The sequence below is a fragment of the Chlamydotis macqueenii genome, chromosome 1, assembly GCF_036417535.1.
Source record: "Chlamydotis macqueenii isolate bChlMac1 chromosome 1, bChlMac1.mat, whole genome shotgun sequence".
Classification (NCBI taxonomy): Eukaryota; Metazoa; Chordata; class Aves; order Otidiformes; family Otididae; genus Chlamydotis; species Chlamydotis macqueenii.
This window is the reverse complement of record NC_141556.1, coordinates 87,733,676-87,752,403: the sequence shown is the minus strand read 5'-3', so window position 1 is coordinate 87,752,403 and position 18,728 is coordinate 87,733,676. Positions and strand designations below refer to the sequence as shown.

The following is an 18,728-nucleotide window of genomic DNA, read 5'->3' as shown; positions in this document are numbered from 1 at the left end:
TGAGTAGACTTTATCAAATCAGTTAACAAGTAGTTATTTTCAGTTCATGAAAAGGTTCCATTATCATAAACTTTTTTTATTATCTGTACCTTCTCAAATCAAGTATCAATTTTTTTTTTTTCTCTTCAGACAAAATTTTACACATAATTTACACAGAAGTATGCAAGGTGCAAAGGCAATAATAAATCCTACTTATGGTTGTATGCATTGGTGTCCATATAACAATGATAATCACAAGGAGAACTGAATTTTTAAAAAGGTGCCCAAATCATACAAAGAGTATCTTCAGTTTGAAATTTTTTCTCTTTATGGTATTTAAAAACTCAAGCATGTCACACATCTTGAAAATGTTGGCTATCTCATCTCCTGTTCAAATCAAGCACCTTCTTGATAAAAGTGAATACACTGGTAGCTAAGTTAACATTTGGGAGGGTTGGGCAGTATAGTATGGTCCAGTGAAGACCATAAAATTTGATACCCATTATATGGAATGCTACAGCAATATGGAATACCTTAATAGCTTAACGTCCAAAATGAAAATATCAACAACTAGAAACAATGTAGCAAGTGCAAATTAATCCAACATGAGGAATTTCAAGACTGAATAGCTGGGAAAGTACCTTCAAATCCTGTGCCTTATATGATGGCATAAATGTAACCAAAGGGATTTGGATGTTTATATTTCTTAGTAGTCTAGAGTAAATTTTCAAAACCACCTAAGGATATTTACGCAGTCTTTGGGACTGCTTCACAGTGTACGTCATGGTGGTATGCACACTCCAAGAAAACGTAGCTGCAGAAGTGATTATGGTTGAAGAAGTAAATGTATTCCTGGTTTGATAAAGGGACTATTATAGAAGTCATTTCATTATTAACACCAACAGCTTACACAGAATACATAATGAAAGCCATTTGCTGTCTAATAAAAATCTTCTGCCTAAGACACGTGCAGTCCTCCACCAAAAGGGTGTTGATAAACAAACATATAGTTTATGCCAGTGTCTCCCAAAATGCATTCTACATCCTAGGATCAAAATAGCAATTTGTACACCGTTGTTTTTTGGTTTTTTTTTCCCCCAGATTTAGTAAGTGTTTTTATGTTTGTTAATATAAACAAATAAATGAGTTCTAAAATACTTCCATCTCTTAGTCATGCAACATTTAATACTTATATAGCCTTGGCCATTAACCATGAAACTGAGGCCTGAAGTTAGGGCTAATTTGAATAGTAGGCTAAGGTATAAGCAAAAGTGTGAAAATCTGAAATTCTGCAAACGTTTTCAGCAGCTGAAAAAGCTTGTTTCCAAATTCCTGCTACTTAACAAGATCATTGACCAGGATTAAAAAATGAAAGTTATATCAATGAAAAAGAAAATCGGTTTACCACTGGTACAATAATGCATAAACTCATGGACTCTGGCCAAGCGTTTAGTGTTGCTTTCAGTTGAAGGAGGAGTGAATTGGATAAATTCTGCAAGAGGCAGTTTTTCCATCATTTCACGTTCAATCTTTTCTGGATTTAAGTTCTCCTGGATCTGGAATAAAAACCAAAATACCAGAATTAAAGTAAACTTTCACATCAGTGGATTTCTAAAAATTATGCTGGAATAAAGAAGTCTTTTTATAGCGAAAGACATAAGCATGTGCCTAAGTCAGCTGGACATAAATTTCAGTATGTGCTCGCAGTGTGTTATTGAATCATGGTGTCAGACATTTTAGGCAGAAAAAATGAGATACATAAGAGAATAACTGATAGCATAACAACAGACACTTGTTAGAAGATATGTGCTAGATTTAAAATTCTAGCATGGAGAAATAAGTACTGATCTATCCAGACAGGCAGCAGCTAAGCCTGTGACACTTCTCATAGTAATGAAGTCTGTAAACTCATTCATGAGTCTGTGACAGCAGCATCCCTATATATTTTAGGATTTATCTTTTGAGACTTATTGATATCTTTCAGCTTCACTCTTTTTAATATTACATACTTACAGTACCTTTTTTCTTGGACTGTATCTTCCAAATCTTTTCCCTGCATCCACTCCTCAAACATTATGCTATATCCTGAATTTCTTCTGCAGCAAGTACATTGTACACATCAAGCACATGCCTGCTAAGAGCACTTCTCTTGGTGATTTACTCAGTCTTGCCTTCTGCTTGAGTACTTCCAGTGTCTCAAGCTCGATTTGTTTCTGAGTACTGTTTTAATCAATGGTTGTCAAAGTATTGTGCAGACAATTTGTAATTCATGAAGCCAGGCAGATCCACCTTAGCTGTGAAATCTAGAACTGTATTATCACTTGTATTACCTTCACAGTATTTTCAAAGTTTAATGGTAAAACAACACATTGGCTTTGGAATTGGCTTTGGAAATGACACATTGGCTTTTTTGGTTCAGACATTCTGGGAACTGTTAATTTTCAATAATCCCAAACCTTGCAGTCTCTGAACCTTTCTGCTTTTCTTAGAATTTGGCAATATCTTCATTATGCACTATGCTCCAACTATTTAGCCAACCTGAATATACTTCTTGTGTTCACTGAAAACCTCTACATGTTTTCTCATACTTCTCTATATCTTAGTATTTAATGTAGTCTACATGCTAAATCACCATTATCAAGCCAGTAACTAATTTTCTGCAGTTTCATCATTGTTTGAACACAGTAAATTAACAGGGTTCTGTAATATCTCTAATCTATGCCAAAGGCCAAGTATTCGTATTAATAATGCAAGCAGATCACTCAAATCAATATAATGCTCTATTTTTGTGATGTGTCCTCTACCAGTAGCAGTAACCCGTTGCTTCTCAAGCAGACCAAACGTATGTGTTAGTGTGTCTATCTCAGTAGGAAAAATCTAGGCTATACTGTTCTGCTTTGTAAAAACACCACTCTGTCCTTTCTAGTGCATTGAGTGTTCACTGCCTGTGGACTTTAGAATTGTTTAGACAAGATAGGTAGCACTATACCTTCAGCAGGTGCAATCGCTGAGCTAGGGTATCACGGTAGTTAAATAAGAGAGGGTACTTGGGGGTGACAGTCTTTTTTTCATTGTATTTAGGAGAAAAGTAGTCATACAGATTCTGTTAAAAAATAAAGATGTTATTAAATGCCAATAATCAGATTTATTTGTCCTTTTAGGAAATGAACAAAAGACAACACAAACCTTTTTTTCACTCACAGAAAGTGAAAGAGAAGGGAGGATAGAAGCTATATGGTCTGCAACGGTATTATGTAGTCCATCTGCCTGGGGCTCTGGCACCACCAGACTAGGTGGTGTAAGGTCTTCTTCAGTTGCAATAACCTGACAAATGGGATACATAATAGGTTTTATTTCAGCATAACTGCTGCTTAACATTATTAAAACTACCATGCAGATCCTGCTATAAACTAAACACACATCCATAAATTTTGTCAGGAAAGAAAACCATACTTTTTTTCTACAAGTGGCAAAAATGCAATTCTCCATGTTAGTTCCTGCCTAAAATAAAGATTGTGGAAAACAGAATTAAATGTTTTCTCCTAGTATTCACTTTTGAAGGATGAGAAGAAAAATATTTCCATCCTGAAATGTTAAGAATTGTTAACGAACACAGATAATTAAAAACTGATTGTTTATCAGTTGCTGACCCTTATTTTCAGTATTTTTGCCTGAGTCTACTTTCAGACTAAATTGCAAAAAGTAAAAAAAAAAAAAAAAAAAAAAAAAAAAAAGAGAGAAAGAGAGATAGTGCTGTAATTTTATTTCTAAAGAAGGAGGAATTCCAAATCATACTCTGGGTTTCTGCTAACTCATAGATCGTGCCTGAACTCAACAAAAGTGAAGAGTCAGATCTGTCTAGCATTAGCATCATGTGCTAGTTTTGTCTGGGATAGAATTAATTTAATTCATAGTAGCTAGTATGGGGCTATGCTTTGCTTTGTGCTGAAAACAGCGTTGGTTATACAAGGATGTTTTCATTATTGCTGAGCAGTGCTTCCACAGAGTCAAAGCCTTTTCTGCCTCTCACACCACACCACCAGCTGGGAGTGCACAAGAAGTTGGGAGGGGCACAGCCAGGACAGCTGACCCCAACTGACCAAAGGGATATTCCATATCATATGATGTCATGCTCAGCAATATAAAGCTGAGGGAAGAAGAAGGAGGAAGGTGGCAGGATGTTCAGAGTGATGGCGTTTGTCTTCCCAAGTAACTGTTACATGTGATGGAGCCCTGCTTTCCCAGAGACAGCTGAACGCCTGCCTGCCGATGGGAAGTAGGGAATGATTTCCTTGTTTTGCTCTGCTTGCGTGTGTGGCTTAAAGTTTTGTCACTTTTACACCTCTGAATCGCTCCTTCATGCCACTTGAGGGGAGTGAGCGAGTGGCTGTGTGGTGCTTAGTTGGCAGCTGGGGTTAAACCATTGACACATCGATACACAGCTACAGTTAGGCTTGCCCTGCAACCTTAGTACTGCGTAAAACAGTAAAAGTTCAGTATCAGTAACATTGTTGCAGGACATAAACACTTGTTATTGACCTAACTAAGAAACCACATCTTCTTCCTCATTTGATTATATTGCATCTGTAGTCTTTAAAAAATAATTTTGGAATAACACTCTATATACAGAGTAGGTGCACAATACAAAACAAAAATAAAGATGTCACTTTTGAGTTGTGATTCCTTTGTATTGAACCTCCTTGGTCAGTGCCTCCATGCAGTGTCTCTTACTTTAGGCCGAAACAGATGGGTTTATTGATCTTTGATTAATTCATTATACCAGGTCTAAGCCAAATTAGCAACAGGAATTATAAAGAGAATATTCCCACCTGTTCCAACATGCAGTGCAGCATTAAGGGTATAGAAAAGTATTCCTCTGGAATTTGACTCAGTAAGTCATTGTAATATCTCATGTCCACGGAAGTAGCCAAAACAGAAGCTTCTTCCTCTGTTGTAGTAAGAGATAAAATGTTAAGATTGATTTCTTCAGAAACGTCAAATTATATTACCAATCAGTTTCACTTTCAGACAATTTTTCTTAAAAAAGACTAAAGAAGTCCATTACTGTGGAGCTCTTAAATCTGACTGTGACCAGGAATACATAGAAAAAGTGATTTTCTAAAGAGCTTAGTTATATCCAGTGCAGTTTCTAGAGTCTTTCACAGTGTATTCACGAAGAAACTACTCTCACAACATCAGATCACATCTTCAGCTTACTGTGCAAGTAATTTCAAGTATTTGTGCTTTCAGATGAATGAATGGTATGACAGAGTAAACAGCTACAGATGACTGCTTTAATCCTTTAGACATACCCTGTGACAAAATTATTGTTGGCAGAATTTCTTCTGATTGCCCTTTTTTCTTTGAAAGGGTAATCTGTGATCCCAGTTGTACCTAAAGGAACAAAAATAAAAATAGAAAACCTCAGAAACAGTGGAAGAAATGAGGATTACACGAAGATATGGGAGAGATTAATTTCATTTCACTTTGGTTATCTACCCTAGACCAGATGTTAAACTTTTAAATGGCTAATACGAGGGAAGGCAAATCCCACCTAACTGAACAGAACAAGAGAGTAAGAATGTAGTTTTATGAATGCTTTAAATAAGCATTGAGTATTACTGCTACAAATGGAGTAACCCCATTTTTTTCCCTGCCACTTACATCCTATAAACCACTTTCTTCTGTTCACTTAAGCTTTTGTCTACCGTGAACAAAATAAAGAAACTGATCTTGGGTAGAACTACTAATCTTTTTTGCGTAGTTCACAGATCTGCAACACAACATAATAAGGCACTACAGGCATAGTAATTTTTCCAGACACAAGAAGTTGTCATCTGAGCCTATCTAAATAATTTTTACACCTGTGGCACTTTAGCACTTTAGGCCAGCACCTGTATGATCTTTCAAATTTTCTTTTTTTTTTTTTTTTGTTTCCCTAATGCTCTGCTTTTTTTTTTTCTCAATTTTTTAGCTTTTAAGTGCTGAAGACAAAAATCTCAATTTCATTCACAAAAAATTATCTATAGAGCGATGGTCCAAGGTGAATTTTTGAGCACAGAATTAAAGACAGGCAATCCTAGCCTATAACTAGTTACTCTCTACAGGAAGCATGGTAAAGCACAAAGGATCCTTGCCTCAGGTGGTTGTGTCGATTTGCTCTCTGATAATGAAGGCACATTAATAAACTTGGTGTTTTCCAAGTAGTTACAATGCTGTCTTCTCCAGTCCAGGCAGTCATACATTAAACAAGCAATGCTTTCAAATAGCACAGTGCCAAATGCAAGCTATGACAGAAAATCAGATACAAAGGATGAAGTTTACATACAGAAGTGTCATGTAACTTAGCCATGAGTCAATTAGCTCTCTAACTAGCAGATCTACAACTGTTTAAAAATCTTCCAAGGGATTTTTTTCTCTACTAATTAAAAATGTTTTATAGAGTTATTCTAAGAAAACAAGGCCTCTTCATCTTTATTTGTGTAAACACTGTCACATCATAGTATGGACTGAGTACTGCCCAACTGCTTTAGTTGTTATAAAGTCTAACTTATCTTAACAGTAATTGTTCAAGATCTGCTCTCTTGCAACTGGACTTTAGGTTTTGGTTTTTTTTTTATGGGAAGGAACAGGAGAGGTAACTTTAAATAATTGTTTTATATCTTATGTGCATATTTCCATTGATGATCAACCTGTAGCATTCTCCTGCCCTAGAAGGATAAAAAATAAAAACTCAACCAAGTAATCAATGTAATCTCATATTATTTTCTTTCTTTCTATTGCCCTTTTAAAACAAAGAAAGCCTCAAGAGCTAAACTCTGAAGTCTGTAGTTGTGCAAGCAAAAGAATATCAGCATACCAGCTGAATGCCCAAATGCATTTTGCGCTGTATCTGCAATAGTCTTACAAGGAAAGAGTCAAGGTTCTTGAGGTGCTGTACTGTGGTTTTCACCAAAGCTTGGCAGAAATAAAAAGAAAAATACCATTTTCTATTTAAAATGTTGAATGTGTTTGTACAAATACCAAACCCTATCCGAGACCATACGCCACACTCAAGTTTCAGTGGCTTTAATGGACATATTCTTCCCCTGTACATCCTAGACATTGTGGAAAAGATGAAATTATTATAATTTTTAGACACTAGAACACAGGAAAATTTCATCTAAAGTACTGAACTGTTTTGAATGCACAATCTTTTAAACAAAACAAGAATTTTTACAAAATTACAACACAACTTGGGTCCACTTAATGAGACACAAGCAAAGTTTCGTATAATTACAGTTTTGTCATTCTATTTGCTTGCTCTCTCCTCTTCTCAGGACAGACACAGATGCTTGTCAAAAGTCCTTTGAGTCTAACCACTAGTGAGTCTTCAAGAAAGGAAAAAAATTCCTAAAATATTTTCCTTTCTAAATATCTGAAATTTGAAAGTGGAGATTACTTGCTGTATATACACTTGCTGTACCTAATACTCTGTCATTTCTCTGTCAATGTCTAACAATTTGTCACAAGAGTTTTCCTTCTGTATATCTTGGACTTCAGAGATGCAGCAAGCTAGGACTCAGAGACACTCCAGGAAGTTCACTAGAACAGACTTACTCTAGCCACCTGTAATTTCACAACTTATATTCTTCCCACCTGTTTCTTTAAAAACTTAGAAATATTCCTACTTCTTTTGAGCTCTGCTGAATTCTGAGATACAGAAGAACATGAAATTACAACTATAATCCGCTGCAACAATTTCAGTGACAGATAATTTTTATTTTATTTCACCTATAATATATAATCTATAATCTGCTTACAGGATTCTCATGACTAACAGCAGTGCCCTATAAGATGGGGGAGATAGATAAAATTAAAAAACTTCTTTCCCAAAACAGACTTCATACTTTAAGATTAGACCAAGAGTATAAGGATAAGTAATGTTGTAAGTAGCATGTCTACAAGTATCCACAGTTGAGGCATTTTAAGTGAATGCCTTAGAAACCACTGTGGATTTGGCCAAACTCGATTCTGATCCCTTCAGGATCAAGGGTACTTCCTAGCTCATCAGATTGTTTATATATAGGATTTAATGTACCATAAATAAGTGTTAGGAGGATGCAGTCTGTCATTTAACCCTAATAATATAGACCACAAATACAGTAGGTTATACTATGGCACCTTGCTTGACTTTGCTTCAGCAGTTTATATTTTTTTACTGCTGGCATTGTGGATTGAAAATACCCTGGACCCTTTTATCTCACTATACTTGAAAATCTAGGCTGGAAAAAAATTTCTAATGGTTCACTGTCTCTTCCAGTGCCTGGAAATAGCCCTGATGCAGTAGGCTATAACAAGTAATAAACAGTCCTGACTCAGCAGACTATAACGTGTAATATGCTAGAGACACCGTTTGGGCTGGACAAAAAGAAGCAGTAATGAGTGTGCTAAAAGAACATCTTATATCAAAAAATATTTTGCATTCATTGCACGTGTTCTCATGTGACTGTTCTAAGATACAGCAGACCTGCTGTTATGAGGACAAAAATACAATTTTTATTATTTCACACTGACAACTGACTCTCTAATGAGATCAAAGTGGGTCTCTGTAAAGATGCTGAATAAATTTAATACCTCAAACTGTTCTAAAACTCTGCTGCTGTGGCCTACAGTATTAAGAAAATCTAAGTCAGCTATTTTTATTCAAAGAACTCCTTGTGAATACATGCTGAATATACTTGTTGGATACATAGGAAATAATTTTTGTTCAAGATCACAAATATACTAACTACTCCGGCTCTGTTTCACAGAAGACTAAGCTAAAATTCCTGTAATTTCTAAATTGGTCTTAAGTGTTACAAACCCCAAAGCATGGTATGCACTGTGAAAGCAGAATCTACTGACCAGCATTTCTCTGTCAGACCAATCAGGGGGAAAGGCACTCTCCTTAACTACGTGATGAAGTCTGGCAACATCAAAGAGACTTGATCCATGCTTTCCACTGTTCAGAACTAGCTCCAGGTATTTCCAAAATGTTTCCAGGCTTTTGATAGCTTCCTCTTTCTTTCTTTTCTCTGCTTCTTCAACTAAAATGTAAAAGTATTAACTAAATTATGGTGTAATGTTTCCCTTTTATGCAAAGCACAAATCATATATTAGTCTCCTATAAGTACTGTCAAAGTAATTCCATCCTTATAGTCTCAGCAAAAATTTGACACCCAACTTTGGGATTAACAAACTCCAGGAAGACAAAGCCTCAGTAAAATACAGTCATTCTTTCAGAAAAAAAAAAAAATTAAAAAAACAAAAGGAAAACCAAAATCACTCCTCCTACCTCTCTCCCCCAAACTACAAAACAGCAATGAATGCCTGAAACCTAGTAAATGTAAAAATTCCAGGTTGCACTTCTCCAAAGCTGCCAGCACATACCTTGGTGAACCTGTTCATTAAATATAGGGTAAGCAAGCCTTACTATCACAATTTTACTGGTGTGGAAATTGGGGCACAAGGAGATTAAGATACAGTATGACTACGAATAGCGAGCCTAGAAGTTGTATGGTTTCTATTTTTACTGCATAGTTTTCGAAGGTGCTCTAGCTACAGAGAAAAAAAAATAATTCTCTCAACCTTACAATGTCAACCTTACAATCACACTCTGGAATCCAAGATAAATCATACTTTCTATAGCCTAATTTAAAAGACACAAGGACATGAACTGTGACTTGCTTTCTCTAGTACTTATGGGTGCTCAATACCTCACTTGTATAATTCCTGTGGCCCCACAGGTTTAAAACAACTCAGTGAGGCTGTGGACTTCCAAAAATGCTGGTCTCTTTACAGTTTTTCAGGTTATATATGCATCCTGTAGCAGCCATCAGAAACATCTGCCAATTAACTTATAAAAAGGTTTTACCACAATTTGGAAGATACGTCCCATTAAGTGATTCCAGACAGTGGGCAGAAGACCTGGGAACTCTGTCACAAGATTCTGCATGTATAAGACAGTCTCATGAGTTCAAGGGGAGACTGAACAACTACTTAGGAAGCAAACAAACTAAATCCATTGAGATTTACTAAAAAGACAAAACACATCAGGATCAGGAAAATCCCCTGACTTGAAAATAACTAGTGGCTAGGTGATGCATGCATTGAGAAGTTTCATACATGCTTCTCCCATTACTCTTTTCCTTTTATTTCCATTCTTTTTCTTCACTCTTTCTTGGGCATTAGCTTATGAACACTTCTGGAGATAGACGGTCACTGGATCTTTAACAGTTCTATGCTCCTAACAGCTCATCTCAGTCACAGGATCATCTTCTCTCTTTGTTTTTCATCTGCTCTTGAAAGATACCCTCTAATTCAGGACAATACCTCACCTGTGGCAATGTTCCCCTAACAAACTCAGCTTTGAAAGCACACCTCAGCAGTGTAGCAGCATCTAGGGCTGCTCGGTCAATGTATTAATCTCTTCACATTTTTGAATGAAAGGTGAATGGCATTGTGCTAATAGCATTGTAGCTAAACATTCCTGTTTTACAACAGAAGAATAATAACATTTCACTAACTCTCGTCCATAGTTTAATAATTAAAAACACACAAAAATGTCCATGATATCTAGGCTTTCTCTTTCACAGAAACATCATGGCTTGCCAGGATCAATAATTACATGCTCTGCCCTTGACTACTGTGTCCTCTTTTAATTCTTTTGCCTGCAGTCCTAAGGCTTTTCTTTCCTCAGGTATATTTTCATCATGTAAACCCTCTCAGAATGAATTAAAGTGTTCATGAGTAACCCCAAAGGAAGGTGCAGGAGCTGGGAGAAACTGTCAATGCAGTAGAGATTTGGCACAACCCCAGAGAGGAACCAAATTACCTTGAAGTCTTCGGCAATAGAAATGAGACAATACCCAGCAGTACACTACACGATTTTGGAACAACAATAACAAAAGCTGTTATCACCATATAACAGTAGAAGAAAAGCATCTAGTATACACTAATACATTGCATAGTGATTTTGAACTATCACTGTGAAAAGAGAAATCCTAGAATCACTAGGATGTGTCAGGTCACACATTTCCAGCAGAAACAGAGAAAAATGAATTCTGTTTTGTCAGGCTGAGAGATTGGCCTAAGCACAGCCACTAGAGTGATGAGAGGAACAAAAAACTAACCATATATGAAAGGGTACTAAAAGTGCTTGGCTTGGTAACATCACAAGATGAAAGCCATTAGGAGGTGCAAACACCTGGGAAAAAAAAGAACATTAAAACTGTGGTCTCTAATCCATGATTCATGTGCATTCATGCTAGGAACAACAAACACTGTTAACATGACTGCATTTACAGTCTTCCCTTCTAAAAGTATCTCTGTACATTACTGAAATGATCACCTATGATCTATTTTGTAAGTCATTCAGCTACAAAATACTTGAGTTAATACCTGCTCTTGTTGCAAATCTGTTATGGATACCAGCTTACTGCTAGGAAACCCCCTACCCTTTCCACCTCGATCTGGGTATCGAGGACTTTAATCAGTAGAATTATAATCAATGATATAACCAATGATTGATAATAGGAAGATACTTAATCAATATTGTTCTGGAATATAAATATGGGGTGATTCTTGTTAACTATAGAGCTATAGTCACATGGGTTAAATTTTATATGAAATATCCTTACCTTAGAAATTAGCCTAGCGTGTCGGGGATAGTTTGGGGAGTGGTAGAACAAGGCACCAGCTATGCAGCTTGGGCCTTGAGCCATCACTTTCAAGCCAGAAGATTCAAGGGCAAGATGACCTTGTTCTCAGGACCATATATGGAGATTTCAAGGAGGGGTTCGACCAACGAATTCGAGGAGGGGGTGTCCTGACGACCCCCAAGACCACCAGAAGACCCTCGACTCAAAAAGACTGAGCATCCGCAAATGGGAGGAGACAGATTATAATGACTTCTCAGAAAACTGATGTTTATGCGTAACATTTCTCATAAATCTAGTGAATATGTATATCGAATGCGTATTTAACTGTGCTGTTGGATCAGACAGGTGCGCACGCTAGGTGGATCGATCCCCCGTGTGCCCAGCGCTGCAATAAAGAAGTGCCTGCTTCTTAACTTCTCATTGCTGTTAAGGAGTTTTATTCTGGATTTCGGTAACACTCTGAGGCACATTTAACTATACCTGTATCACTGCTGACAAATGTTTATCTTAATATAACCTTTAAAGCCTCGAAGACTCAATAATATTCCTACTTTGTCCACTTCAGTACCTCACTAAGCTCACTTGTGGAAAGTTTCTTCCTGCTAAATTGTATTTTTCTCTCTCTTTCAGACTTGAAAACTTTTATCATTTCTCCACTACAGCATTCAGCCTTCTCTTCTTAAACTTAAGGATAGCAATTCCTTTTTTTCCCCTCATAGGTAAAATTTTATAGATCCCTAATAATTTTCTTATCCATTCCTTGGAATTTTTCTGATTGGCACACATTTCTTACAAGGTCTTTACCTCACTATTGAGTTGCATGTTAAGATACTTCCAGGTTTTTTAGGACATATTCTCACTTATAATCTGTAGATGGCATTTGGTTTTTAGAGGCTTATTGATATCACTTATGTTCATTTTTGAAGTCTGCTTTATAGCTTATCTTTCAAACCTGTCATCTAGCCATGTGTTTCCTAGACTTTGTTTGTACATTGAATTATTCCTGTATAAGCATAACACATTGTCCATATTGAACAGAATAGTCTTTTTTTCCAGATTATTATTCTCTGTTCTGTCAAGAACATTTTGCATTTGAATCACACTCCCTTATTCCAATACCAAATAACACCAGACCCAGCACAAATTCCCTTGAGTTCACTCTATGGATCCTTCTATCCGATAGCAAATCTTTCACAGTTACTCTACAGAGGGCAAGATTTTTCAATGAAACTGCACCTACTATATATTTATTTTCATCTAGACCTAGCTTGCTCACTATGGGCCATGTGAAATAATCTTATTAAAACCCAGATATACAACAGAGACTACTCCTCTGCTCAGAAAGCCAGTACTTCATTTTGTAAGGAAATAAAACCTGTGACATGATTTGCTCTTGAACAGCATACATTAGCTATTACTCATCTCCTCATTTTTAAGTGGTTACAAATTACTATTTTCCAGTATTGAAACAGAAATTAAGCAGATTACATTGCCTCAACTATTTTTATTCCTTTCCCTCTTCCTCACAGCTCTTTTTCCACTATCTCACTTGCTCCTTATGAGTTCTCAAATATAAATGAGAATGGCAGGCAGATCTTTAAACAGAATACAATTTAAGTTAATCTGAATCAGTTGATCTGAGAAGTTCTCTACCTTACCTATGTAGTACTCGGTTATTTTATCTATTCCTCCACAATTTGAAGCTGCATCTTTCTGCTACCAACATTGATTGTGGTTCGTTAAAACTATCAGTGTCTGCAATAGTACTTGTAGTGAAAACAGATTAACCCTCCACAACGCGTGTCAGCAAGAAGTACCAAAAGCCCCCTCAAACATTAACCACTGCCATTCTTCTCAGGATCACCTCCTGACAGTTCTTCCTCTCTGCTGAGCAGCAGATAATCATTTTCCTTGATCATCCTCCTGCATCCTATTTTGTATCTTGGCATTTCTGATTTTGTGAAAATAGGCTCATAATAAACATATATTGTCATTCCTAATGACCTAACCTATTTCTAATTCTTAAATGCTTCCAAATATCTGAGGTCCCCAGAGAATGCATGGTTCAACCGAGTTGTTTTTTTTTACCATGCATGTCCCTTCTTAGTAACGGGGAAAACTTGCATTACTACCCATAATACTACTTCCATAAGATACTATCATCTATATTTACATTTTATCCCTTTTAAAAAGTTTCCTCACAAAATTTACTTACTAATGATCTAAGTTTACTAAAGTCTTCCCACTATTACACATATAAGACAAACAACAGATAATATAACTTTGGGGAAACTTGCCCCTGGATGGCATATCCACCAAGTGGTCCAGCTGTCAAACCCATGTCTCTCCATTTTAGAGACAAGGATGTTGTGTGGGACAGTACTAAACAGTCTCACTTTCTTTTTCCATGTACCTCAATGAAGAGTCTTGCTCTGTGTTCTCTGTAACCTTCCCAGAGGTGTTAGAAGGTTGCTATTGGGTGCCCCGTAAGCCTTCTGTTCTCCAGATCAAGCAAGCCAAGGTCCTTTAGCCACTCCTCATAGGGAGGCTGTCTGCTGGACTCACCCAAGTTTATTAGTATCTTTCTTGTATTGTGGAGCCTAGAACTCTGGTCTCATGAGAGCCAAGTAACAGGGAAGAATCACTTTCCTTGATCTACCGGCTATACTACTACAGCTCAGTATGGTTAGCTTTCATTGATGACCCAAATTTAGCTTGCTATTCACCAAGATCACAGTTCAAGAGAGGTGTTACAGCCTGGGGACAGTTGAATACAACTGCAGGGAGTTATTCTGTGGCATATTCTTATCTGGCTGGGGCCACAGTTCCAAAGTAGCCAGCTGCGGACTTCCCTTGAAATTACCAAATAAGCCAAGTTTACTTAACAACACACCCTCCTGGCTAACAATTCATAGAGGTATGCATTTGATAAAATGTTGTTCTTACTGGCTACTGCAGAAAACTGTGGCTGCAACCACTGCCTGCTTTGTCAGTTCCTCTTTCCACTGTCCAGCTGAGGCAAGTTTTTGCACTGGCAAACCATTTGGTTTGGTGACCAAACCAGTGGCAATACCATCTTTGCACTGGCAAACAGCTGCTCACAGATAGTACGCACAAACACAAGGTACAGAGAGGGAGAAAAACATAGAAGGAACAGCCTTTACTTGGATACAAAATAGTCGCCTTTCTACACAAATTTTGTTCTTATGACCACATTACCTTCAGGTGAAAGTAAAGATTCTTTCTCAAGTTCAGTTGCCTCCAAGTATGTCTGCAATGGCTTGTAATTCTCAGAAGAAATTCTAATTACACTTGAAATGTTAATCCCAAGCTCAGACATCACAGGCAACAGCTGAGGGTTGTGGAAATCCAAAATTATAAAGTAATGATGGGCACCATCATCTGGTTCATCATCTGTTCAAAACACAACAAAACCAGATTAGAGCAAGGACATTCAACAGCTAAACAAAATCAATTTTTTCTTGGCTATATAGGGATACTACAAATTAAGTTCAGAGAAACAATTTTTATAACGTCATTGGGTAATTACATAGAAGTTTCAAAACAGTATGCGCATTAGACTGAAGTCCTCTGTGGCAAATCACCTAAAACTCAGCAGAAAGAATACAAGTCAGAAGTAAAACTTGTTTGGAGAAGCAACAGGAGAAAAATTGGAGAAGCTGATCATAACCAGAATGCTAACATTTCTGTAACTGCTTCTCTTTAAGCAGGAGTTTAGTGTCAAGACGTAACTCACATGCTCTAATGGTAACTTAAGTTATCCTATTTCATCCTGCATAAAGCTGGCCAGGGAGCACACACAGAATAAGTTACTGTGTCTTAGCTAAGAGATGATATTCGCTGCAAGAGTTTTGAAGGATTAGCTGCAGCTAGGAGCTGACTCACTGCTGACTGCTCCCTGCCCAACACGTTCATATCTGCTAGATGGACTCCCTGTCAAAACCCTCATCAGCTGGTAATACCAGCTCACACTAATCCTTTAAGTTGGCAAGAGGGATATCCAAATTAATCCTAAAGTAGATGAGAAGTTTCATTGAGTGCCTACTCTGTTCATGCTTATACTTCTGTAGAAACACATGTAGCAACGTTTCAGTACCAAAGCAAAGGATTAAGAATTATGTAAGTAAAAACGAGCCCTCTAGAAGCTTAACTCTAGTCTAAGTTAATTACATAGATTCCCTTTATGGCCCATGCAGAAATACAGGTATTCAGACAGGTATTAGGTGATTTAATTCATGCAGCAAGGTTATTTATCCTAAGACAAGATAAACTGCCTATTGAAGTTCCTGTATCTCTCCATCAACTATGGAACATACATAATTAATGGTGATCTTGCACTAACAACAAAACACAGATTTCTCTTCTATTTAGCACTAAGATTCTTTCATATGCCGACTAACACAACACACTTAAAAGTCTTTTGGCTACTCCTGAGCTCACGGGACTTATTAATCAAAGAGAGAAGAAAGAGTAGGAAAAAAAAAAAAAGGTAGCCCGGCACTGGCATCTGCCTGTGCTCAGGTATACAGCCAGGGCTGTGCAAATGCTGCTACCACCTGGAGCAGCAGGCTGGCAACATGCTCATCTCTCCTCTTCTTGTAACATTAGTTGAACAAAAAAGAACTTAGGAGTTTAGAGAAGGACTGACTGAGGAAGCAGGCAGCACAGTCCAGTACATACACAGCATAAAGCAAAATCAAAACCAGAAGAAAACTAGTTCATTATATCATTGCTAGTACTGAAACCGAACTACGTATTTTGATGCCTCGGCTACTGCAGGAAGAAAAAGTATAAGCACACACAATTACTGAACATTAATGATTTCTAACAAAAGAGACACATGTCTGCATAGTAACTTACATAGATCTAAAATCCCAATGCATATATACTGAAGAAAAAGACTGCCTGCCATTCAACAGTTAAAATTATGATTATTCCAATAACCATGACAAGTTGATAACCATTAGTTCTAATAATTAGTAACTAGTTCATACTCAAACGATGAAAGACATCAGTGCAAGTAATCTCAAGATTACTGAAAAGCAGAAATATTCAATTTCAGAAAGGTGATATTGTACTAGGGAGGAATGATAAAACAACTGTTAGCTATTAGAAACATACAGATTATCTTTGCATTCAAAACATGGTCATATAAAAGCAATAACTCAGACTAGTCTCAAGTAAAAATTGTGGCATTTTTCTCCTTTGGTTTATTTTGCTTGATACAGCGATATTAGAGTGGCCAAGAGTGCTGAAAATAAAATTTCACGTATGAATTTTAAGGATCATCAACAGTTCTTTGTGTTCTTTGTTCTGTTCAGACTCTTGTAAAATATGAAATATGCATGAAGATTTTTAGAGTACTACATTCTTGGTAGAAATGTTAAATGTTTCATAGATCTACATGTTCTTGACACTAAGAAACGGAGCTGGCACCACTTTGTTCCAAGACACAAACCAAAGCTTTAACATGAGGTCCTTGAGAACCTTAATTACTGTGTTCTTGAGGAAAGACACACATTCCTGACACAGTTGTTTCACCACACTTAATGTTCACTTAAAATGGTCTCCAGAAGTTTTGGACATATTTGACCTAATTTTCTATTAGTATGGACTTCTAGGTGGTACTGTCAGGAATAACGAAGAAACAATTACCTCTCCATAAAACAACAGTTGTGTTTTTCCTGTAGCCTAGGGTGAAGGGTTTTGAGGGCTGCTGTCCCTTCTTAGGGCTATAGGTTCCTCCTCACTGTCTTCCTCAGCATGACTAAACGAATTAGCAAGGTTAGATCACCTTCTCTGTTGTTACGTAGTTCCTCATCGTCTTCAGACTGGAAATCAATCCATGGAACTCTTTTTTTTTTTTTTTTTTAAATGTGTCAGAATCTTTTTTTTATTAAGTCTAATTATGTGGATGCACAATGAATGTGGTGAATTGCTCAGAATGGTTTCAGCTCAGTACAGTCATGACTGTAAAATTAAATACAGCACAAGTGACTAAGCACAAAATACCTCAACAACTTCTCCTTTGAGGCAATCTGCAACTATTGCTATTTTGTAAATATCCTTGGGACTAACAAGACAAACCCCAGTCAATAAAATCACAGTTTAACCGCAATGCTGGTAGTTCATAATATAAAGCTACTAAGCACACTAAACGGGGATACTTTTCACAGCTGTTAGGTTTTGGAGGCAATTTGTATTTTCCTTACTTTGTCTTCCCATTAGCTGTGACTAACAAGGCAGCAAAACATGGTTATCTTATACAGGTACCTGAGGTTTTCTGCCCATCTCTCAAGGGAGTAGGGAGTAAAAATGTTGGAGCTGGTAAAACTCTTTCTATGGGGCCCAGTGGAAGCACGTTAATACTCACTCAAAGCCACTCCATAATGTACAGCCTGTACAAATTTTAGTAAGGTGACATGAGTTCGCTACATCACGTCAGCTTGGATTCCTAAAAGCATGAATGTTCCTTTGAACACTTCTCATTCCAGGCCCTGAAAAATCTTAAAATCATCAAAAGGATTATGTTATAGCCAAGCCTTATCTGAAAAAATGAGGAGCTACGCATAGATAGCTACTATTCTGTTCTTGTGTACTTTTGTCAGCTTCACTAAGAATCAGATTTGCTCTAAACACCTGTACTGATGCTTTTTAGATGCTTGAACAGTTGCCAGATGCAAAGGTCTGATGAAAGAGTGAGGAAAATGTGCAGCGGTTCAACTAGTGAAGAGCAGGTACACATAATGCATCAAAAAATCAGCAAGTGCTTCTCTAGCAGGAGAGATCCTGTTTATGTTGATGTAGCTCAAACATATTATGGTCTAAATTAACTATAACTGCCATTTAATGAGGAGAGCTATGCACATTCTACAACATTGTTCCAGTGAAATTTGTAACCATGGGTGCTATGTATTAAGAATAAAGATTTTCTCAGCACTAGTTAGCATGTTATTCCTTACTCCGTATAGCTCATTTCTGGAGTAGATTTCTTCAGGTCTCAATTCTATTCACGTGTTTTTACAGCAAATGAAATCATATTGACCT

At 37.0% G+C, this 18,728-nt stretch overlaps 1 protein-coding gene across 1 annotated transcript in view; it reads right to left on the bottom strand.

Moving 5' to 3' along the window:
* Positions 1-18,728, bottom strand: part of SPAG17 (sperm associated antigen 17) — a 111,028-nt gene that overhangs the window by 63,830 nt on the left and 28,470 nt on the right. The window contains exons 6-13 of the mRNA XM_086768109.1: positions 14,880-15,074; positions 8,866-9,047; positions 6,117-6,266; positions 5,292-5,373; positions 4,809-4,927; positions 3,166-3,303; positions 2,969-3,082; positions 1,385-1,535 (exon numbers count right to left, since the gene is read on the bottom strand). Of these exons, the coding sequence (XP_086624235.1) occupies positions 1,385-1,535; positions 2,969-3,082; positions 3,166-3,303; positions 4,809-4,927; positions 5,292-5,373; positions 6,117-6,266; positions 8,866-9,047; positions 14,880-15,074 (1,131 nt within the window). The remainder of the gene's footprint in view (positions 1-1,384; positions 1,536-2,968; positions 3,083-3,165; positions 3,304-4,808; positions 4,928-5,291; positions 5,374-6,116; positions 6,267-8,865; positions 9,048-14,879; positions 15,075-18,728) is intronic.